Here is a 25,384-nt window from a genome sequence, read left to right as displayed (position 1 = left end):
CCAGACAGTTAAAGATTAGAAACAGAATAATGCACCCCAAATCTCACAGAAAACCACATCCTAAATTAGTCTGGCAATATTCCCACCCTATCCCTTGCTCACTGCATGCCAGCCAAGTGGCCCACATGTCACAAGCAGGAGTGAACAGGATGGGTATGGGCTATGGTCATAAACATGGATAACACACTGATCTACAGATATATATGCACAGAGAAACAGATACATATGCACTGAGACCTGTGGATGAGCCATTCTCATCACTGTTAGGCTGGATACCTAATCCCATCCTGAAAGGGATACCAAGTACCAAGTATTCTTTCTTTGATGGATCTTTCCTTTGCTAATCTACTAAAGGTAAAGGAAAGGGGAAAATAATGTAACAGAACTGGCCTTCTCATCAGCAAATAAATGCTAGCTGAAACAAGAAAGCAAAGCAAAGCCCCTAAGAAATGAAAGAAAAGGGAAATAAAAAGACAATTGCTATAAACATGGAAGCTAGGAATAATCACAGACATCTGTAGAAGGACTGTTGATGGTGTGAATATGAAATATCACCCCATTCTCATGTTGGTGAACACCTAGTTCCCAGATGTTGAGGATGTTTTGGAAGGTTGTCAAAACTTTGAGCTATGAGGCCTGTCTGAAGAAGTATATCACTGGGGGAGGGCCCTTGGGAGAGTATCATCCATAGTTACTTCCTGTTGTAACATCTGCTTCCTTGTCAGCCATGCAATGAACATTTCCCCACAGTATGTTCCTTCCACCATTAAGTCCTGTCTGTGCACACAGAACCAAGCAAATAGGGACTGAACCTTCAGAAACCATAAGCCAAGTCTTGGTTTGTTTCTGTTGGGTATTTGGTCACAGTGTTGGGAAAGCAACCAGCATGCAGAATGAACACTAACACCTCTTATACAGCAGGTTCAATGGGCACAGAGGCATGCTACTTCTCAGTGGTCAGAGGAGCCTGTCTATAAACAGGATGTGGGAAAAATAAGAAGTAGTATTTCTAACTCATATAATTAATTCCATCCACTTTCCATCCGCTAGTGTGTATAGGCTACAGTCCTCAAGACAGGACATCAGTATCTCCATGAACTTGAAACACCAACCAAGAGGACTGCATCACTCTTGCTGCCATGAAACACATGTAGCAGTTAATGGTAAAAACTACAAAAAATATCCCCAGTTGAAAGGTTTTATGGAATGCCATTTTTCAAGATGGCAGATGGATGCTTAAATTGATCTCGGCACCTTTTTAGTGATGTCCCCAATATTCCTCTAAGTCAGCCAAATGGTGTGCTGTTGAAATAGCCATCTCGCATTGTTCTACCAAGAAGATATCTTGCTGCTGCCTGTTCAGGAGCTTATCATCTTTTGATATTCACAGCCTCTGGCCAAAGGTGGATTAGTTCAAGCTCTCCCCAAAGAGAATGATTACTGAATGCTAGAATAGGTAGTATTGGTGGCAATGCAAAAGAGATGACATTCTCGTTCTTTTAGAGGCACAGGACAAAGCAAGATCAGTATGTAAAGAGACTGGTAAGTTCCTAGTATTGGGTAAGATGTAGTAAACACAGTCTACTTGCACTAAATGCCATGGTAAGTCCCAGATAAAAACACTTTAGCTGCTACTTCAAGACTCTGAGCAATACACACTAGGAAGGAAGAGGCTCAGGAAGAAGACTACAGTTGGAAATATCACCAAAGCCATTGTTTCCACTGGTATCCTCTGAACCTTAGCAGAGAAGAGATTGTAAAAGAAGTCCAGGATTGACTTAAAGGCAATTCAAAACTTGAAAGTGGTCACATACTGTGGACAAAGAAAGCTCTAGAAGTCTTTGTTGTGGCTCTAGGAACAAAAAAAGAGAATGACTCATACTCAGAGAGAATGGAGGAAATCAATGTTGTTTTTCCATTCTTACCATCTACTTATCTTTGTGCCCTGAACCCAAGTCATTCAAAGGGGACAGTAGCAGGTGTGGCAATCCTAGACAGAAGGTTAAAGGAAGAAGGAAAGTCTTCCATAAGACCTTGGTCTTAAGAGAGGGAAAATGAAGCCCTAGTGCTTCTGGTCTCTCTACTAGTCAACCCTAAATGCAGACATGGATATAGGAAGTATACACAAAGCAGATTATCCAAAAGCTCACCTGTTTCCTGGCTAGACCATCAAGGAAGGAAGAAAGGAAGGAAGGAAGGACACATGGAATCCAGAAGTGTGGCAGAAATCAAAGAGAAAGAGTTTGGAAAAACAGCCCCTTAGAACTTCATGAACTCACAGACTTACTTACATATGTCTGGGAAGAACCTGCTCTTCACAGCAGATGCCAGCTTTGAGAACTAAATCACCACTCAGCCTGATACAGGACTGATCCAACCAGCTTAGCTAAGGTTTTAAAATAAAAAACAAAGCTGGAACTCACAATACACAGAAGTCTGGAAAAATACTTGTAGCCTAAATCAAACTCAATTAGATGATGTCCAAGACTTAACAATATTCAGAGATTAATAAATAATAAAAATGTCTAGGCTACAATAAAGAGTAAGAACATGTATGGAAAAGGGGACAAGGTCTCCTGAGTAAATTGGGAGCATGGGGGAGGAGAGAGGGAGCTAGGAGAATGAGAAGGGGAAAAGAGGAGGGGTGTGTAGGACATGAGGGAGCAGGAAGGTTTTTGAGTCAAGGGAAGAAAAGAGGAGAGCAAGATAAGAGATACCATAATAGAGGGAGCCATTAAAGGTTTAAAGCAAAATCAGGCACAAGGGAAATGTCCAGAGATCTACAAGGATGACACCAACTAACCATCTAAGCAACAGTGGAGAGGCTACCTTAAATGCCCTCCCCTGATAATGAGATTGATGACTAAATTATATGGCATCCTAGAGCCTTCATCCAGCAGCTGATAGAGGTAGACAGACACCCACAGCTAAACACTGAACTGAATTGGAATCCAGAGTAATGAGCAAAGGGATCAAGACCAGGCTGGTGAAACCCACAGAAACAGTTGACCTGAACAAGGGGGAGTTCATGGTCCCCAGACTGATAGCTGGGAAACCAGCATAGGACTGATCCAGACCCCATGAATGTAGGTGTCAGTGAGGAGGCCTTGGAAATCTATGGGGCCTCTTGTAGTAGATAAGTACTTATCCCTAGCATAGGAATGGACTTTGGGAGCCCATTCCACATAGAAGAATGGGCTCAGCCTAGACACACGGGGGAAGGCCTAAGGCTATGACAGACTCTGAAGATCCCCCATGGAAGGCCTCACCTCCCTGGGGAGCAGAAAGGGTATGGGATAGGTAGGGTGTTAGTGGGGAGCAGGGGAGGAGGGGAGAGAATGGGAACTGGTATTGATATGTAAAACTATCTTGTTTCTAATTTGAAAAAAAATGGAGAAAAAAAAAAGAGTAAGAACAACCAAGACAAATTTCAGCTTTCATGTGAAGACAATTGGCAGATGTCAGTATTTCCATGACAAAAGATACTGGAATGAGTGGACAAGGCAATACAGCACTCACAGAAATGTTCTAAATGTTTTTACATTTGTAAAAACAAACAAACAAAGGCAAAAAACCTTAGTAAAGAAAGACAAGAATTGGGGATTGATGGAGAGATGGCTCAGCAGTTAAGAATGTTTGTTATGTAATCATAACTAGAGTTCAAATCCCAGCAACATGTAACAAGCTATATGTCCCATGCAAAATATTGGAAAGGGGCAGAGACAAGAGGATTGTGGGGGATTTTGTTTAGACTACATTCCAGCTTATTAAAAAAATGTGAGCTCGAGGCTTAGGGAGAGACTATGTCTCAAAGAAAACAGGTAGAGAGTGACAGAAAAGGACACTCAGTGCCATATCTGGCCTTTGTGTACATACCTGTGCACAGGCATGCACACATGCACATACACACAGAGACACATTAATGAATGATTAAATAAACCATCAAATAAATAAATGTTAGTAAAGAATCAAATGGAAAATCCAGAATTGAAAACTACTAACACTAAAATATCCACTTGATGATTTTGATAGAATGTAGATTAAAAAGGTTAAAACAGAAAGTTTGAGTCTTGTGGAATATAAAAATAAGTTCCATCTTTCATGTATGAATGCTAGGAGAGCAGAAGGGGAAGGATTGGTACAGGAAAGAATGAGACGCAGTTTCACCAAAAGACAAGGCTAGCACTTCCAGAATCTCAGTAAACCTCACCAGGAAGGACACAGAATGATGTCAAAGCACATTAGAAAGACAACAGAAACTCTGGTGGGATCCAGAGGGCAGCTACCACTATGGGCTAACAGGAGTCAGGTGACTGGGGACTTCTCATCAGAAATGAAGGAAGCAAGAAGAACATTTCTTAAAGCATTGGAAGAAAAGAACTGTGAACATAGAATTCTATCACCACCAAAAATGTTCTCCAGGAATGAGGCTGACCTACAGGCCCTCTCAGGCGAAGCAGGACAGTGTCAGCTTCTCAGAAAGGCTTGCACAGAACTCACTGTCAAAGCTGACAGAATGGGAATGACAGGAGAAGAGCTGGGCCACCAGCAAAATACAGAAACCTAGAGATCATAAACAATGCGATAAATACGAAAGACTGCATTTGACTCTTGATAGGTTGTACAACATTACCAAGGGCCTAATGAACAACTCAATACCATGATAATGGAGTTGATAAGGGATTAGACTGATAAAGTTCCTATATTACATATGAACAGGTGAATTTTTGTAACCTAAGTATGTTAGAGAAATACCACAGATAAAATAGGGCACTAAAATTCTGGGAAAAAACAGTCACTAATAATTGCAGGACTGATCTATATAGTGACTACACAAGACATGTAATGCTTATGTGTGCCATTATTTAAAATGGGTATAAAGTCTCACATTTATTAACTGTACTAATAAATTAATTAAAATATCTTTCAAGGCAATATCCAAATAATCTCAAATAAGACATGAAAGAAGAGTGCTAAAACACAGGAATCAATCAGAAAACAACTAATAAAATATTAAGACCAAATCCAAAGACGCTGTTTTATTTTTTTTTTACTCATAAATGGTTTAATAAAACCAATGGATGAACAAAGATTCACAGAATAGACTTTTTTAAAATGACCTACTTTTGGGGTATATAAAAGAAAGTAACTTTTATACACCCCATAAGTACGTCAAAAGGGAAATCAAAAGGGAGAAGATATGCATTGGGGTGGGGGAATACAGTTCAGAGGTGGAGTACTTGCCTGGCATATTTGAGGCTCTGGTTCTGAACCTTAGCCCAAAGAAGAGGAGAGATAGACCTTCTCAACAAAGCACTACAAAATAAAATGTTTAGTGCCTATAGAAACCAATATCTGACCTATTCTTTTTTTTTTTTTACTTTCATGCATTTCATTTCATTAAAGGAGGGTCATCTTATAATCCAAATATTCAAGATACCATAACTATTCTTTAAAATGAGGAAAATTAACAAGGATAAACAGATGTAAGGATAACTCTTTCTGCCAGCTGCCTGAGTTCCACCACCACGTTAGGGCCCCCAAATAACACACAGAGTCTTATATCATTTGCAATGCTGTTGGCCAATACCTAGGATTTCTTATTTGCTAGCTCAGTCTTAATTATCAACCATAACTACTAATCTATATATTTTATAAGGACTAATCTCACAACTGTGACACAAATCCTAGCCAAAGCAACTTAAAAAAAAGGATGATTTGACTGGGGTTCAGTTTGAAGGGATATAAATGGTATAAACATCATGGGTAATGGTTTGGCAGTTTCTTTTCAAGTTAAACAGCAATTTACCTTATAAACTAGCAATTCTATTTCTAGGCATTTATTCATACAAACTCCCATACAAACATTTGTGTCAACTCTTATTATGATCTCCCTACATCCTCCCAAAAAGGAAAAAAGCCCAGGAGTAGCTACTTGCTGTCCCTCTTCCATGAATGAATTGATAAACTCTGGTATGTCCATAGAAAGGTTATTATCATTCAGTAATCAAAAGGAAAGATGTCTTGATCCCTGCAACAACCTAGATGGAACTAAAACAAAACAAAACAAAACAAAAGATTCTGAAGCACAAGGAATCTATTCTCAGCACAACTCACCAGAAAATATGGAACTGCCCTGAAAGGGAACGTATCACTGCCTCACAGACTAAGGGTTTGGTGAGTCTTACTTTGTGACCCAAAGTGAGAGCAAAACGTAAGGGAATGTATGGGTTTGAAACTTTTCTGCATTCTGTAGTGAGGTGATACATGGCCCTACACATATGTGTTAAAATATGTGGCATTGGACTTGGATAAGAGTAGCCATTCCCGAGTCTTTGTGGGACCACTTCCTTAAGGATTTCCCTATAATGGAAAATCGCCAAAGAAATGCTGGGTCTAACAAGCAGATTTCTCCACTAACATTAGGGATTTCTTACTTCACAGCTTCACCCCAAATTGAGTCACTCAGATTCTTTTATTACGAACAGAAGAGATCTGAGAGGATCAGGGCTGGACATAACTTTTTCCTCCTAGAAAATTTCCTTTTTGCTTTTTTGTTACACTACTTAACCCTTCTGGCTCTGGCTCCCCATTTCCTGTCATCTTGCATGTACTGGAAGCCTCCTATGCTGCTCTCTGATGCACTAACCTTTTATATAGATGGTCAGGACTAAGGTTTTTATCATTCTTACTCCCCCCTGAACAAAAAGAATACCAAAATCCCTTCTTGTTTGGTTAAAACACTTGACTTAACAAATCCTTCCATATTCTCATCATAGTTTCAGAAGACACTTTCCTGGGTCATTGTTACACTAGTGTTCCACACAGGAAAGGGCAAAGAATATTCGTTTCCTACCTTTGAGAATTATTTTATTTTGAAATTTTATTTCTGTATGTGTGTGTGTGAGCCTGCCTGCCTGTATGTATACCGTCTAAGTACAGTGTCCACAGAGGCCAGAGGGCATCAGATGCCCTGGGACTGGAGTTACAGACCTTTTTGAACTGCCCAATATGGGAGCTGGAAACTGAACCCAGATCTTCCGAAAGAGCAGCATGTACTCTTAAATGTGGGGCCATCACTCTATATCAGAGAACTATTTTAATTTTTAGATTGCATTAGAATTGACAGAAAAATCTAGGATACTAATTTTGCAAATATTGCAAAGTAATTTCTGTTCTTAGAAGCTATTGATTTGAATGGAACATTGAGCAGTGTTTGCAATAAAGACTTCTCTAGGAGAAGCAGTATATACTAGTGGGTAAAGAAATGAGCTAGCACCATTTGGTGAAGTGATAGCCCTGGCTCTACCATTCCCCAACCAGCTGGACAGCCCAGAGTGAGAATCTTCAGTGACATCTCCCCCTCAAAGAAAGACCGACCTTAAGGCATTTTCTCTTGGTCAGAGATCTTAGCTATTTTTGCTTGTCAGGTTTTTCCACGTGTCATTTTCTGGTCAAATAAAATTTAATTTCAGTAAAAATATTTGTCTTGTGGCTGGAGGGATGACTCAGCATTAGAAAGCACTAGTTGCTCTTGCAAAGAACCTGTGCTTAGTTCCCAGCACCCATACACAGGAAGCTCACAAGCACCTGCAACTCCAACCCCAGGAGACTCTATCTTCTCCTCTCTCTAGCTTCTGTGGGCAATGTGTGAACATGCACTTGGTGCTAACACAGTTAGGCACACACACCCAAACCTAAAAGTAAATGATAAAAAAAAATGTAAAACTTGTAATCCCAAAAGGGCTATGCAAACCAGAGGGACTCAGATAAATCTACAGTTCATGACAAAATACCTATGGAATTAATTCAGTGGTGACCCCTGTGTTTATACTCCCAGATGCATGGAGTAGTTGACAGAAAGTTCTAAATTCCTTCTCATTGCTCTGCATGGACTCACACTTGCTATGGCTGTGTCACTAACCAACAGACTTAAGTGAATCTAAGGTTATATTCCTAACTGTTTATGTAGTACTTAGAGTTTTCTAGTTTGAATTATTACTAACAGTGGGGGAGGGGAGAAGGAGAAAGAAAAGAGGAGATAGCTTTATGAGCAGGGAAGCCAGGTGGACAAAGCCTGTGATGTCTCGCTGTATATAAGAACACCTGCAATTAATTAAAGGCCAGTAGTTTCTGAAAGGGCTCCATTGAATGTCAATAGGCTTGGTCAAGGAGATGTTCCTCATTGTACATCAGTGACAACATCCTGGCAGATGATGAGGTTGTCACATTATGTCCTGACTGTTGTGGCTTTCATGGCTCCACACTCCCTGAGCACGGACTCTGTGTGTTATGTAATCTTTCTGCCCTGCCTTCCCCTTTGTTCAGTCCACGCCAAGAGCTAAATAAAAGAATCCATATGCGATTACAGCTATAAAACCAAAAGGAAAATATTAGATGAAAATATAACATTTTGGGGTTTCTAAGTTTGTTTTACCTTTAATGCTAGGCAGACAGTTTACACAAATCATTTTGCTGCAAAGTAAAGAATAATGAGTTAAATGTGTTGCCTGTCACCATCAATCATGTAGGTTTGCCTTTGACTGACCGAGCACATAAGACACATGAAATGACTTTCTAATCATGTTAGAAGGAGGGAGTGGGGGAAGATGGAGAGAGAATTGAAGCTTCTTTTATTTTATTCAGAAGTTCCATTGACATTTTCTGGCAATCTTCTTACATGCTGCACGGCCTTCTCTTTGCTAATAATGTTTGCCTTGAGAATTTGTAAAGGTCTGAGAACTCCTTAATTCAATGTTCTAGAAATTACCAGGGCCATAGGGGAATGGAATCCCTCTTAATAGCTCATGGATTACTTCTCTCTTTATTTGAACTAGTTTGCATGGAAGTTACTCAACTTTAAGTTGGGCGTGAGAGATCGTGGGCAGTGATGGTGATGCTGGAGGAGGCAACATCTTGTGGCAAGGCCTCTGATCTAAGGAGACTAGAGTAGGAAAGGGGAATAAAAGGATGCATGATCAATCTGGTCCAAATGGGATACTGAGATTTAGCAAATGTATTTCAATTTGGGGGTGTTTATTTTGATTTGTAAATTTAAACAACACACTGACTATATTTTCTGGCAGTCAAGATGGTTTATAACCAAATCTAACCAGCTTCTCTGCAAGCCTTGCCAAGGATTATAAAGCTTTGCATTTCAAGCTTCTACACTGAGCTGAAGCTCTTTAATTGGGCCAGTGAACCACATACAGTAGCAGAGGAAGACATTTCAGAACCCAAATCGTACGAAATTGTAAGTCCCTGTTAGTCTGGGCCCCACACCCAGCTATTTGAAACACAGGCTTGCTAGGCTAAGCTGAAGTCCATTCGTTCATTCATTTATTCCAGATACATTGATTGAGCGCACCTGCTACGATTCTATGGCTAGCTAGTCAGTGAGGCTCCAGCAAGTAGCCCTGGCTTCACAGTGCCTCCATTTTATGAAGAAGGAAAAGAGAAACAAACAGGAAAAAATGCTATGGGTGGGGCCGGCACATAGACAAAGCTAGCAGGGTGAAGGAGACTTGTGTGTATGGAGTATGCAGGCTAGGGTAACGTAAATTTCTAAAGTACAATTCTGCTGTTTTACTACCTGGAAAATTTATGAACTTAGGGAGAGAAAACATCTATATCCTCCCTAGAGAACATGGGGATATGTGACATCTACCCTATAAGCAACTCCTATAGCCCCAGAAAATATTCTAAACTTAGTTTCTTCTTGATTGTCCTACATCTTGCCAGAGAAGCAACTGAACATCAAGTGCCCCTTTACTAGACAGTGTACTGTGGGAGACACTGGTGCATGCCTATAACCTCAGCACTCAGGACACAGAAGTGGAAGATTGTGAGTTAGAGACCAACCCAAATTATACAATAAGACTCTGTCTCAAAAACAAAACAAAACAAACAAAACGGCTGTGTAGCTTAGTGGCAAAGTGCCTACTTAGAATGTGCATGCTTTAGGTTTGGTCCAGAGCACCACAAGAAAGCCAAAACAAAACAAAAGACAAAGAGGCACGGTACAACCTTTATAGATTGTGGAGAGTTCAATGTAGTGGAGATGAACATTCTCTACAAGATGATTCAGAAACAGCGCCAGTGCCTAGCTTAGAAAATAAATGAAAAAAAAAAAAAAGAAAATAAATGAGAATTCTTAGGGTACCAATAATTTTCTCTTTCTTAATCTGTACCCTGGATACATGGAAGTGGTGAACTGATGAATATTTAATAAATTAAACATTTATTACAAATATCCTTTTCTGTTTGCATACTATAATTAAAAGTTTGTTTTTAATCTTGTTACAAAGAAAAACCCATTCTGATGTTTTTAAAGATTGTCTCACTGAGACTCTTATTTTGAGAAAAACCAAGAAGGGTTTGATAAAAGTCAAGCATCTACTTAGGGGCAGGACATTCTAGATGGAGGGAACACAGCAAGTATAAATCCTCAACCAGTAAAGGGGATGTGAAGACATAGCGTTCAGGATAGCACTCAGGACACTGGGGTCAGCAAGATCACAGAAACCTGGCTGCTTATTAACTGGAAGATAATGCTACAGTTTTGCTTTTGAGGAGATTGGGTGATTTGGGTAGTCTTATGCAAAAGGTTGACATGTTCTGATTCATTTTTGGAAAGATTGAGAAAACATGCTGAGTCTAGACTTGAGCATTAAGAAGGCTGGTTTCTAAAAGATGGTTCTTTGGATCTAGCAGTAAGAATGAAGTTGGTGGGAAGTACTCAGATTTAGGGACTATTTTCAAAGTCCAATCAAGGTGGCATGCTGAATTTAATCATTCTTGAGGAGGGTGGGGCGTCTAAGATGACTGAAAAGCTGAGTATTAGGAAGGATGGCATTGTCAGCTGTGAATGGTGACATGGAGCAGGGCAGGCTCACAGACAAGAATAGAGACTCAATTCTGTAAATGCCAAATTTGAGAGGAGATACAGCATTCAAAAGGGAATGCTGAGTGACAGCTGCATCGATACTGCTGGGTTGTAGTTGGAGGCATAAATCTATGATATTAAAACATTTCATATTCCTAAAGAAGTAGGAATAGCTGGATGGGAACTGCTTTCCAGAGGTGAGAATCCGTGAGGACACCCAATTCTCATGAAACCATTTGTGCTTTGCGTGCCATCACCCACAGGTAATAGAGTCAACAATATTTGTAAATCATCATCTTCTACTAGGTGGGTTTGTGTCTGAGCAGAACACTTTCTTAGCATTCTCTCCTTGATCCCAGCCTTATCAGCTGCAACTCTGGTCTGACTAGAGATCCTGACAATCCTCACGCTCCCACACAAGGATGAGATATGCTTCTGGCATGCTGACCTAGATACTGTAGAGTTTCTGCTCATCAGGAAGTAAGAGCAGGTTGCTGTGATAGCTAATTGTATGTGCTTACTTGATTGGGTCATGAAGGTCCCACATATTTAGTTATTGTTCTAGGCATAGCTGTGAAGGTATTTCTGGATGACATTAATATTTGAAGTGGTAGAGTAAAAGAGATAACTATCCCTCTGTGGTTGAGACATATCCAGACCACCAGGAGCTGTAATGGAACACAAACTAGGAGACATTAGAAATATGTTCTCTCTGCTTTATAGTCTTGAACTGGGGCATGGGTCTCTTCCTGACTTTATAGCTGGAATGAAACTTAAACTAAGTCTCCTTACCTCTAACTGATTGACACTGTCCTTGCAGCTCTCCAGCAGTTCCAGTGAGGACATTGTGACTCAGCTTTCATGCCAAGTGCATCATCTTGTTGTATGTAATTAATATCTCCCTTTCTTGATTACAGATAAATAGATGATAGAGGCATGTGTTGATTAATGATATGTACAAAAGTAAAAAAGACTTTAGTGGGTAATTTCATCATGTAACTTGAAAGTATGTACTTATACAAACCAAGGTGAGAATGGCATCACTACATGATATTGGACTCCTACTGTACATGTAGTCTGCCACTGAATGAAATGTCATTATATGATACAAGACTATATGGATCTACATACATATTCACACATCACATACACAATTGGTTCTGTTGGGCCAGAGAGCCCTGGTACACTTGCTTTTTTCATGGAGGACCTTCTTAAGCCAGTCCTCTTGACAGTCTAGTTAATTCTTGATCTTGTCACAGTCTAATCTAAACGAACCAGTCTGATGCAGTGACTCTGGCCCTTACAGAGCTGACTAGAGAGAAAGGTGAACAAGACTCATTGATAGGACTATGTAAATATGTGCCCATTCCCCATCAGAACAGATTCTTCCTGAATCTTACCAGAGCTTCCAAGCACATTGCTGTACTTGATGTGTGTTGGGATATATGTGGCCCTGGAATCTCTATTGAATCAATGGTTTCCATAAAATGAAGCCCAGAAATTAAGTCTGGTGGTTATTCTTGCTAAGGAATAATCTGATCCTTTATTCCCTTTTGATATCCTCAAAGACAAATCTGGAACCAATTCCTTGGGTTTGTCAATTCTAAGCTACCTGCTCTCTTACTGCCTGCACTTCTTTTACTGCACAGTGTCTGCCCCCATAAAGTGAGTTGGCTAATGACAATGCCAAGTTTGGGTAGGGCATTAGAAAAGTAAAATAACATAAAGTATTAACTTCAAGGTTTTGAAAGTTGTTAGAATTCCATATACTAGGCAATTATTAAAAGGTCTTATTACTTCCAGCTCCTAAACCAGATTATTTTCATACATGTCATTTTATACATATACTTGTACAAATACCAACTTGTGTGCAAATATAATCTAAACTAAAGACAATAAAATGATTCACTTTAGTTGGGCATAGTGGCACATACCTAGATGAAGCTGGAAGACAGATTAAGCCCAACAGTATAAGTCCTGCCTTTGTAACATAGTAAGATCCTGTCTCAAAAGCAAAACAAAAATAAAAACCATAATTCCTTAACTACATTTAGTGCCAGGACTATGTATTGATGAAAGTTGACCTCACTGTGTATTAAGAACAATAAGGAATAAATGGTTTATGTATCTAGCCATGGTTACCCCAGTTAGTCAACAGTGTAAAGGGTATGAAGCAAACTCTTCCAATGCTTCCCCATTTAGGCTTATAACGAATACCAGAGGAAGCTTTGCTGTGCTCAATAGCAAGTAAAATTCACTCAGGGTTTCCAGGGATTACAAGAAAAAAATCAAACCCCACTGTATTACTGTTATGACAGACTATCATGATCAAGACAACTTGTAAAAGGGAGCATTTTTTTGGTTTACATTGGTGGGGGAAATCTGTCATGATGGAGAGGCATGGCAACAATAGGCAGGCATGGCAGCCAAAGCTGGAAGCAGAAGTAAGAGAGGCTATGAGTTCTCAAAGCCAGTGACATGCTTCTCCAGCATGACTTCACCTTCTATAACCTTCCCACACAGTACCACCAAATGGGGACCAAGTGTTCAACTATCTAAGCCCAAGGAGGACATTTTCTCCTTTAAACCACCACACTAATGTTATATATTTCCTCCATTCTCATAACTGCTTCCTTTACAAAGAAATTGCACATTACATGGCATGTTGCAGGGTTCTCTCTCTCTCTCTCTCTCTCTCTCTCTCTCTCTCTCTCTCTCTCTCTCTCCCTCTCTCTCTCTCTCTCTCTCTGTGTGTGTGTGTGTGTGTGTGAGAGAGAGAGAGAGAGAGAGAGAGAGAGAGAGAGAGAGACTGTGTGTGTGTGTGTGTAAAATGGCAAATCAGCAGAGTTAAAATAATTGGCAATTTTGAGACCTATTTTAATGTCCTTAATTGGAAGTTTCAGTGTTGAATGAGAAGCAATTTCAGGAGTCAATCAGTTTCATAAAGAAACCAGCATGTATACAAATGCACAATTCATCATGTCTAAGAATAGTTTCTTCTAGTAAGAATAATAGCTCAATTCATCAAAATGGAGGGTCAAGGCCCAACTTGAAACTCTATAGACTGAACAGGAAGTTGAAACTACATAGACTAAAAAACAAAAACAAAACTCCAAAATCAATGGTTTTAAAGTGGGGCCCACTTATTCCGGGTTGAGGTGATGGCAGACAAGGCTAAACAAGCCCATTGTCTTGGTCTTTCCAGAAGACATTAGGGAGATTCTCCCTGAAATCTGAGAGGCCAGTGGAAGGAGATCAGAGGGTGGGGGTAAACAGGATGTCCCAGGCCAGAAGATAAGTCACAGGCACCAGAACATCTGTTGGCTCTGATTAAGTGACATCAAGGGTAAAAATGAGTCCTTGTTGAAAAAAAAAACTGCTTATCTTGTCCTGCAAACAGCCAAGGAGCTTTAGGAGCCCTGGATACCAACCTGTTTCTGAAATGTATCAGATGAATGGTTAGTGTGGATTTATAAATACCAGCACATCTGAACAGTAGGGAGAATACATTGAAGCATGAATGGAATAAATTAAGGATGAATAGCCATGGGGGGGTGGTAAAAAATTTCTACAATAATTACCAAAGTTAAGGAATTCTTGACTCCTAAAAGGCAGGTTAAAGTATCAATCAATTCCAAAAGTATTTAGGTCAGTTCAGAGGTAAAGTGCAAATGCAGACTACATTTTAGAGAGTAATGGGTTGGGAGCCTTTGGTTGGGATCTTTGAGAGTGACTGGCAGAGGGATAAGTAATTATTCCCATTTATTTCTTCTCATCTCCAGTCTTGGCCCCTTTTGCAAATTATATATATTTTAGTGACACCTCTTTCTTCTGTTAAGCTTTACGATCTTCAGCTTGGGTCTTGGACTATAAGTCCCATATGTAATAAAAGGCCCCAATGATAGACACTGTGCTTCTGCTTGTCACCCATACACACTGTTGGAGTCTTGTTTATCTTTCTTCTTCAAGCAGAAGCAGAATATAATACATTCTGCAGAACTAGGAAACAGATACAAATTGCCCAGGCAAGGGAGAAGGTGAGCTCATATCTCCCTTTGGCTTTCCAGAAACACTAAGTGTTCCCAAAGGATGAAGTATTGCCAAAGCCTCCTCCAGGTGGAAGTGCTGGTGAATTCTCTACCATAGCATGGGGTGCGGGGTTGGGGAAGGAAGTGATTTCTGTAAACAAGACTCCATTTACAGATTCCCTTCTTCACCTGCACTCATCCACAAACAAAACAAGCAAGTGCTTTGCAATAATATAGAAAACACACCAAGGATAGAATAACAATATGGGTTTTCGCCAGGTCCTAAAAGAGGCTACGGCTCTAGGACTGTGGGATAAGTACACGTAGATGACAATATAGAATGGGGAATGCATTAAGTAAGATGGTCCTTATTCTAAATTTTATAATGTAGGAAAGGAAATCATGTTATTTGTAGGCTATGCCCTTAGCAAATTCTAACACAAAGACCACCTCTATGTTAAAAGGTCATATCCAGAAAGCTACCTCCAAACATGGGAGAGCTGGCCCTGAACAGAAATAATGCAGTAATATAACCCTGGGAGGGAAATGTGTTTTCAGTTATACCAGGGCCCGGTCCAGCCTTTCCCACAGGCTCTTCCTAAATAGGAACTTGGCAATGGGATTAGTAGAGCTGGAAGGGACGTCCTTGGCTTTAGAGGTGAGGCCCGTCAGGGTCCCGAGGAAAGTCAGGCAGAAGTTCTCTCTGCTGGTAATAACACTGAAGAATCAGTGTCACATCCATTTTATTAATTTTCTTGACAGGCAGATCTAGTTACCATGCAGGCACCACAAAATCAAAACATACGCATGTCAAGTGGCCCCATCTGTGGTGGGGCTCTGCCAAGGCCCATGTCACATCAACACAAGGAAGCAGAACCCAGTTCCTCAGACCATGTGCTGGGTCCTGTGAGCAAGCCTCTGCTGGAAGAAAATCACCAGAGCTCCATTGAAAGAGCCAGGGCAGTTCTCTTGGTGACAGTTCGTTAGCCTAGGTCTGGACTCCTTGGATTGAACAGACAATTCCTGGGAGACACATGGCTACATCTGGCTTTGGTGTCCCATCCCTAAACACTGCCCCCAGACCTCCCTGCTACTTTCATTTTGCCTGCACTCAGTTTCATCTCTATAGGACAAAAACAGCCTGGATTAAAGAAGACATTTAGAGGCACACAGTGACTTTATTTGTAAGTGGGTTTGAACTTGAAGTTCTGTTGAGCTGAGGTCTATGGGTACAAAATAAACACAAGAGAACTTATTTTAAAACAAAGTGTTATTCATTATGAGCAAGCACTGCTACAAGCATGGAAGTGGGGCCAAGACAAGTTATTCTTTATGTCATTCTATGAGAACTACCTATTGGCTAAATAATGCCAATGACACAGGTACAAAGGGTAGAGTCCTGAGACATCCCAGCCCTAAGTAACACAGTTCATAAATGTGTTGTGCTACCTTGACTGCTGAAGCCCACACTCCAGAAGCTTCCTCAATTAGGAATCTAGACTCATAGGCACTCAAGGATCTGGGCCCTGGAGAACAGAGTGGGCTCATTCTCTCTCCCTGAGTTGGTCCAGCAGCCATCTGGAGACTAGGAGTGGCTGCCCAGTGAGCTCTGACAGGGAGATGAACACATCCAGACTGCACGTCTCTTGGGGTGAAGACTCGGTTCATCTTTTCTTTCTCCATTCAAATAGCCATGGCATGTCAGCCTTGCTGGCCTCCTTGATTGTGCAGAAGTAAATAAATGAATTATGTTGTTGGGGTTTGGGCTTCAGCACAAACACATGGTCTGCATTTATCCACACAGTGAGAGGTCCACCAGCCACTTGATATAAAAGAGGAAAATGATAATTCTTTTCTTTAGGCACTCTGGTGCCATATGGAATGTATATAAATCATATTTTTGTTTTAACAGCGGAGGCTTTGTTGATAGATAAACATGTGGTTTATCTAAAAAAAAGAGAGGATTGTGCTTTGAACAATCATTTAATGGCCACGGATGTGCCAAATAAAAATAAAAACATAATTTTGAAAGGAGCTGGCCTCATTCCCAAATCTGTAACAAGGAATTTCTCCTCAACCAGAGAAGTTAAAGCCCGCCGATCTGTTTTGAGTTTAAGCTGTGCTCTACTCAACCCCACGACAAATGGAATCCTAGGCTAATGTGCTCTAATAAGACAAGACGTTACCTTTATGAATGACCTCATAGAGAAGAGGTTGGCAAGCATTGTGGAGAGGCCTTGAGCCAGACAGCTCTGGGCTATGAAACCCAACTTGAGCTCTGCGAGGCATATTGCGTCATCACCCTCTTTCCAATTCCAGCTGGGGATGTTGAGCAGATGGGCCTGTGGGAATAACAAGAGGTATGAGACCCTGTTCTGCTCCTTGTCTGAGGGTCTGAAATCTCTTCTGGGAACTACCACACTGTCCAAGGACATTGGGTCATCCAGACTCATCCTCTCTTCCCTCTGCCTGGATCTGAGGCCTGTTGCTAGGATCTCCACTTCTATCCAACAGACTGTGGCCTCTTGGCAATGTTACTTCTACACTCACCAGGACCACATCCTCCTCTCAAGTTTGCTATTTAGCCAGATTCAACCCAGAGAGGATTTTTCTCTTGTGAGACATACCAGCCCCCATTATTAAGAAGTCTAGTTAGCTTGTTTTTAAAGTGGTTCTCAAGTAGTATCAGATTGCCAGATGTCTGTGTGTCTATGTGCTCTTGGATTTTTTTCTGCTTTCTCAATATTCTAGGTCAGTGATGTCTGCAACTTGAATGGGCACCTACATGCCCTGCAATGTATACAAAACACAGGTTGTTGGTCTCACACTGCTAAGTTTCTGCCTAAGTAGATCTTGGGTGGAGCTGAAGAATCTGAAACTCTACATGTGGAAGGTAATGTCCCTTCTCTGGAGACCACTGTGAAGGACCTGTCCCCTATATCACCACAGCACAGATATCTTGTAGTCTTTCACAGATGGACTGTTCAGACCCATCTTGCAGACCCAGAGGCATGCTTACAATAGTATTTGCCAGTAGCACACAGCAGGGAGTCATACATGACAGAGTGAGTGAAAAAGTTGAAATTCAGGAAGTTCTCTAGTGTTTGGCAATTAACAGATAACAATAATAATAGAAGATAGTAACAAGGCCTGAATGTCAGAGACAGCAGTGCTTGTGTTCCAAAAACATCAATTATATAAATTTGAAACAAGAAGACAAATCTAAGAGAGAATGTGTGTGTGTGTGTGAGAGAGAGAGAGAGAGAGAGAAAGAGGGAGAGAGAGAGAGAGAAAGAGAGAGAGAGAAAGAAAGAGAGAAAGGAACATAGTATTTAAGTGTGTGGGTATCTAAAACCTCAATTAGAGGCCATGGGATACATGACATAAAGCCAAAGTCTGCTTGTTACAAACAGTCTCCAGAGCAAAGGAAATGAACACTTCATTCTATGTGAACAGGCCACAGTCATTCCACAGAATTTGATCCATGTTTAGTAGCCAAAATCAGAGAGGGAAAAAAGGTCGATTAAATAATGGCCATAGAAAATTGATGAAGACAAGAGGAGGGGAGTATTCTGCAAAAGCTCTTTTGAGAAACAGTGAAAAGAGCCAGAAATGTCCAAGATTCAGGTGACACCATCCTCAGGGAGACAGGGTAGTCATCACATCTGAATGTCTCAGGTACTGCTATGTCAAGATTATCTATGCCCTACTCTGTTCTTGGAGCCAGAGTAGGACTGGCCTGGCATATATTAAAAGAAAGCAGAGGGTTTTGGCTTGTTTAACAAAGGAACTTTCTTAGGATGAAATACATCCAATAAATGGAGATGGTTACTTAAAAAAAAAAAACAACAACAACAAAAAGTACAAAGTCCTTATCCCTAAGACTTAGCATTTTTCCAAGATGTTAGAGTAAAACACGCTTTGTACAGCAAGTTAACCCAGAGTCCTTCTAAGTCCTTATACATGCCAAGGCACTATAGCTCTGAAATTATTTCTCCTTATGCATCAGGAAATGGGGAACAGCAAAAGAGCCTTCCCTTTCCTTTCAGAACAACAGAGGCCAGTTGCAATAAAAGGATGGAATATCCCACTGCAGAAACAAAGAACAGAGCCCAGGCCTCTTTGCTCTGCTTGGAGAAACCCTACTATTGTGAAATGCCTGCTTGCAAAATCCACCTCTTGTGACAGTCTCCAGTCCCAGCCAGCAGTGGTTACTGTTGGAAGAGATGACAGCTTACTCCCTAACCAGAGTATGGTTAAAACAGGCCTGTGTGTGGGCCACAGAGGAGTGTGATTCATGTGGAACTGAGTACCACAGGGTCTTCTGCACATCACACACTCAATGCCAACAGATAATACCACCCTCTTTCCCATTTTTCTCCCCATTCTTCCCTGGCTTAAGACATCAGCCTTTTCACTTTGCATCCCTGGCATGGTATAAAAGATCTTCATCCATGTGGAGAAATACTCATATGAGAAGAATGATAAATTACATCTAAATAGTGAACTTGTGTGTGACAACAGATCTGGGTGGTCGAGTCCCTACAGAGACACCACATAGCCTCCATGACATCTTCAAACAATAGATATTTTGCAGAAAGTGTGCCCTATCTGCATGCCATGCAAAATATGCAGCTCTGGCATGTAAGCCTTGGGGCTCTTGTGTCCCATGGAGGAAGTCATGCTCATTTCCAGATTCTACTGTCTCCTTTCTTGGCCATTGTGTTTTCTACAGTCATGGGACAGGAAGTGAAATAGAAGTGACAATGGCCAAGAGAGAAGGTTATGTGCATGAAGCCAAGAGAGGATATTAACCCAGGAACTCAAATTCTTTGTTTTTGGAAACTTCATCCTCTTTCATTTGAGGGAAGTTGGGTCTGGTGAAAAAAAAAAAATGCCAGCATTTCCACACAGGGATCTGGAGGCAAATTTGTTCTAACTTGACAAACTGAAAAAACAGGTCCAACATTAGTCAGGCCCTCCTCCTCCATTTATGTTACTGGACCACCCTTTATTTCATGGAGAAGGAATATGAAAATGTGCTGTCCTAGGAAGGCAGAAGAAATGAATTTTGGTCATACTTCCTTCTCTTACTATATATTTAGCCTTAGAGAAATGCTCTGAGAAACAAACAAACAAAAATGATGAAGTATAACAACAGTACTTTGTAGTCTGCATCTTCAGTCCATGTCTAATAAGGACCACATACTAACAGCTTCTTCCCCACAGTGGTGGAGGAAGTGGAACCTTTGGGAGGTAGAGTTTAATAGAAGGTCTTTGGGTCATTGAGATCATTGCCTTCCAAGAGCTGGCAGGACACCAGTCAGCCCTATCTGTTTTGTTTGATGGCTATGAATTGATCCATTGCTTTCTACCAGTCTCTCCCAGAATGATGTGTTGCCTTATCACAAGCCTAAGAAAACAAAGACAACCCAAAGCCTCATTGTTAGAATGGCAGAATGCTGCCTATGATGACTTGGGCTGTCAACTTGACAGAATCTAGACTTATCTAGGAGAATGGCTTTAGAGCATGCCTGTGAGGGCTTACATGCATTCTGTTAATCAAGATTGGAAGACCCACCCACTGTGGGTAGCACCATTCCCTGGTTGGAATCCTACATTGTGTAAGTGGCAAAAGGGAGCTTGAGAAACTATATATTCATATTCTAGTTCCTGATTGTGGATGTGACATAATCAGATACTTCAGGTTCTTGGTAATTTGACCTCCTCTCTATGATAAACAGAGCCCTGAGCTGTGAGCTGAAACAAAACCCTCCTTCGTGTAGATGCTTTTGTCATGGTATTTTATCATGGATACAGGAAAGTTATGAAGGCAATGATGAACACAACTATGCCTCACAAGCCAGCAGAGACAACAGGGATGTTCAAAGAACTAGCATCTGGGCTCGGGACTTGGTTTCCAGATCAGAGACAAGGAAAAAGAACAGTAGCAGGTGAGTTATTAGGAACTATGCTTTTGTCTAGTGTGCCATGCATCATCCTGTCTTTGAAGAGCTTTAAATCAGCCAATGCACTCTCTTCCTTCTTCATTCAGAGATGGCCAGATTTAAAAGTTCTCTCTGTGAAAGGTAGCCACTAAAAAGAGACCTATTTTGGAGAGCACATTCTTCCCGCAGGAACCAGAGTTTGGTTCTGTGGGCTACTGTACCATTTAAATAAAAGGTGGCAGTTGGCTATCCTGTCCTAGTTTGCTGGCTGCTGAGTGACTGTGATTTGTGCTCGCCAGAGTTGGTCTGCCTAGGATAGAGCTTTGACTTCTGTTAGTCTGATGTTACACTGGGATGCTAAAATGCACAGATGGCCCAATGAGGACTAAATGAGATAATGGATGTCAAAGCTCTTTTAAACTCATAAAACAGGACACAAATGTCTGTAATTATTATGATGACAAACTCAAGGCCAGCAGTTTCCCTGCATCCCTGTAGGCTCTTGAATATCACCCTCGTTACATCATGGAGTTGACATTGTTTTTATTTCAAGCCTGGTGTCCAATTGTGGGAGCCATTATCCCCTCCAGAATATGTTCTCAGTGGCATAGTTTTCACACAAACATCAGGTCTCTCCTAAGTGCCTGTATAAGTGAGTGGAGTTCTATGTGCATCTCAGATGAGTGCAGAGAAAAAGGCACAACAAGAAGAAAATGTTGGAAAAGGAGAAGAGTGTGTGGAAAGGTAGGTGATCTTAGGCAACCGCAAAAATTACCAAGCAGGGGGAAGAACTGTCCACTCAAAAATCTACTAAGAATGACCTAAAAAATAATAAAGACAAGAGGACTCCTATTCTAAAGGGGGATGTGAAATAACAGAGGAAAATGCCCTTTGTCAAAGTTACTCTATCACTGTATCCTTTCCAATGTAACTGTATTCTGAAAATGACTTTGCCTGACCCAGGAACCCAAGTAGAGTGAGTGGGGTGGTTCCTAACAAGATGTGTTTTAAGCAAATAATCATGGGTCTGTTGCTTTCTTCACCACAGTGACTGAATGATTGTACTGCAAAGTCTGTCCAAGATATTCAGGTGGCTGTACTCATGTGAATACTGACCATGTACCATCTGGCTCTGAGGCCAATCAAGATGCTTTGAGTTTGACAAGAACTACACAGCTGAAACGCTCTTTAATTTCTTGAAGATGCTACATCAGCACCCGTTGGAAAGAGAAGAAAAGGAACTGACATCTCTTTCTAAACATGCAACATTAATTTTCCTATTCAGTCTAAATTCAGCCAAAAATCTAAACAATCGCTTAAAGCACTCCCACACTAAATGAAATTTCAAATCACAAATGAAAGAAGGAGTGTTCCTTGCAGCAGGAGCTGTCACCAGTCACAGCCTCGCTAATAAAATTCACCTTCCACCTACAGAGGCTGACATCAAGAACTTCTCCAGGGTGATGCCTGTGAATTACCAATGGCCCCCTTATCTCAACCTTGAGTTTTCAGAGACAAACAGGGAAGTCACCTTCCATACCCATCACCAAATCCACTGGCTGGAGAGTAACAGAATTTCCAATAGAGCCACCTGCCGAGGGCTGGGCAATGGCTGGCATTGGGCAGCAGTTCCAAGCAGTGGGCCAGTCGCTGACAGCAGGACCCACTCAGCAATGGCCTCTGATGGGCCTCCACACGGCAAAATGGGCCAAAACTTGCCAGCAATTAAGAAATAATGGCATGGTGCTGGTGGCATTTGGCAGAATGGGTTTTTCTCTGGGACACCTGATGGCTTGTTTTGTAAGGAATATGGCCTATAAGATGGGGCATGCTGTCACACATAACCCTGCAGGGAGTTATTTCTATTCTGACAGGACACCTGGCCCCAGGTACTGAGAAGCCTCCAGCTTCTAAGCTCCATTAAGAAGACAACTGGTACCATATCAAGTAGAACAAGAGGCTACCTTCCCTCCTCCAAAGCTGTCTAGAGCCCAACCACAAGCCAAGTAAAGGAGAGCTGCCTTTTCATAAGAGCCCTTCAGCTCTGCTTCAACTAGGGCTAATTACTGCAGTGACAGCAACTCTCTCATGCTTGCATTCTTTCTCACCAGGCCCCACTGGAAGCTGTAACACTGGGAACACTGTTTTAAGTACAATCTTTCTTTCCAAAGTATAACTGGGCATATTTTTCATTCCAAATTTGAGGATGAGCCCTCTTCTGCTTTCTCTACTCAACTTGTATTATGTTCCTTCAAGTGCTCTTGGTCACACAGAGAGAAATCCTATCGCTTATCTGGTACATTCTCTACACCTTACTTGATCAGTCTCTAAGGACACAAAATCAGATTTTATCTTCACAGTTATCCTACAACCTCCCCCAGTATCAGGAAGAGTGTTAATTAATTACAGAGTAGGTATTCAATAGATATTGGCTGAATGACTGCAGGACATAGAAATTCAAGTTGTTGGAACTTAGGCATGGACAGGATCTAAGAACATATCAATATATCTGAACCGAAGGGTTCAATAGCTTCTTCCTGAATGAATGAATTAGTAGAAAAAGGCGACAAAGGTATCCTCCCAATGACCCACCATGAAAAAATGAATTGATTACCCTGAAGAAAGGTTCTAGGGAAAAGGGACATTTTAACTATTGTATGTCTTTGCCAGGCCCCAGGCATGTGTACATGTATGCATATATTAATATATGTTTGTGTGAGGGTATATGGCGAGGGAGAAGGCACTGGAACGCAAGCTCCGATGATGACTTTAGGACTGGACATCTCACCACCTACCTTGTTATGATACTGCAGCATCTGAGTTATGATCCTGATTTTCGGGTGGTAGTTCTTTATGGAGATCACTCTAAAAAAGAGAGAAGCAGAACTGAAGCAGGCTCTGTGTAACCCACAGGGTGTGATGGAGGACTATTTGATTAGATAACCTTGGTCAAGTCAGCAACCAGGGCCATCGAGGGGGGCTGTGTTACAGAAAGAATATGTTCCCCTCACCATATGTTATTAATAGCATGAAAAAGAAATGACAAGGCACACTCTGGTATGTATACTAGGCATTACAAACATCAAAGATAGGCAGGAGTAGTAAAACAAACTGTAACCGGACCACGTGATTGATGGAGGCTGGTGATCAGGACTCTAAGGCCAGACCTGACTACAGAGCTCAAAGCTAGGCTGGGCTACATGAGACTATGACTTAAAAACAATCGTGAAGGACTCCTGTGATGCCTAGGAGATGGACTATGAGCCTGAATGCACTGAGATGGAACTTTTGATGCTTGCATACAGGTGATGCAAGCCTAGACCTTAAGCTTCTGGAGAGCTGTATTTTCCCCACTCCCCAGCCTAAAGACCTCTGCCCCATGTCCAGTTAACACCCGAGCCAATGATAACAATTAAAACAGGCCACCTGACAAATGGCCTTTATTATAATCACATACCCTTTGGACATTCTCATAAATGTGAGTTTTAAGCAGAACTCTTGGGATATGATCAAAGACTCTGCCTTCCACAGCATAAAGATGACTTGACCACTGATTCAAGTTAAACACCAGCACCCTAAACATACAGTGATCTGGTGGGAAATCCCCTCTGATTGCCCTCAGTCTTTTACTGAGCCTGGATGACCCCACCAGTCAACCTTCCCTGCCATCCCTTCTCCTGTCAATCACACTGCCAAAAGGAAGAAGTAAGGAGCCCATGAATGGAAACACCTGGCTCCCAGCACAGCTATTGTGCTAATGAACTGGGTGACCCTCCGGAAATCCCTGGACTCTCTGTTCCTGTCTTCTCATCTGGACACTGGGGGCAACCGTACCTGCTTTGTTTACTTCACAGGCTTGGTATGAGGAGCAAATGGGAGACCAGATGTTAAAATGCTTTGAAATCATTAAAGGCCCTCTCCACGTGTAAGTTATGGTTTTTGTCATCACCAACCCTGTCAGAAGTGACATTGTACATTTCCTTCTGTGACAAGGAAGGCTAAGAAATGGAATTCCAGAGAAAGACCTACCTCCTAAGCCTCATCAGGAATGTAAGTGCAATGATCACAGCCACCCCCACAAACTTCCCACCAAGCTCAGCGCTTCCCTTTGCCACTTTTTCTGCAGAACTGGACAGAAGGCAATCAGACAGCAGCTTCATCTGAAGAAACTGAAGCCAGAGACTTTGGAAAATGGTTCCCCAGAAAGCGTCTCTGCACACATTCACCCTGAACTTTACCCCGGAAGGACTTCCTCTCTTAGTTTTAAGACAGTATCTTTTTGGCCTCTGCTTCTAACTCAGGGCTGTTGAGTCTCTGTCAGCCTCTCAGTGCAGTCCACAGTGCCAGCCAGCTTTCTGCATTAGCTCATTTCAAATGGCTCTTTGACATTTTAATTTCAAAAGCAGCAGATTGGTCTCATTAATCTAAGGAGGAATATACAAATAAAAGAAAAGCTGAACCCATGTTTAACCCCGAGCTTCCCACTCTATTTTGGATATTGCTCCTGATTTTCCTTAGTGGAC

General features: G+C 41.4%; 1 protein-coding gene across 1 annotated transcript in view; it reads right to left on the bottom strand.

Moving 5' to 3' along the window:
• Kcnma1 (potassium calcium-activated channel subfamily M alpha 1) overlaps positions 1-25,384 on the bottom strand; it is a 697,898-nt gene that overhangs the window by 169,909 nt on the left and 502,605 nt on the right. Inside the window, 2 exon segments of the mRNA XM_035452632.1 lie at positions 17,100-17,255; positions 23,657-23,726. Of these exon segments, the coding sequence (XP_035308523.1) occupies positions 17,100-17,255; positions 23,657-23,726 (226 nt within the window).

Source organism: Cricetulus griseus (assembly GCF_003668045.3).
Source record: "Cricetulus griseus strain 17A/GY chromosome 1 unlocalized genomic scaffold, alternate assembly CriGri-PICRH-1.0 chr1_1, whole genome shotgun sequence".
In the NCBI taxonomy this organism is placed as follows: Eukaryota; Metazoa; Chordata; class Mammalia; order Rodentia; family Cricetidae; genus Cricetulus; species Cricetulus griseus.
The sequence above is the reverse complement of the archived record's forward strand: the minus strand, read 5'-3'. Positions and strand labels throughout refer to the sequence as shown.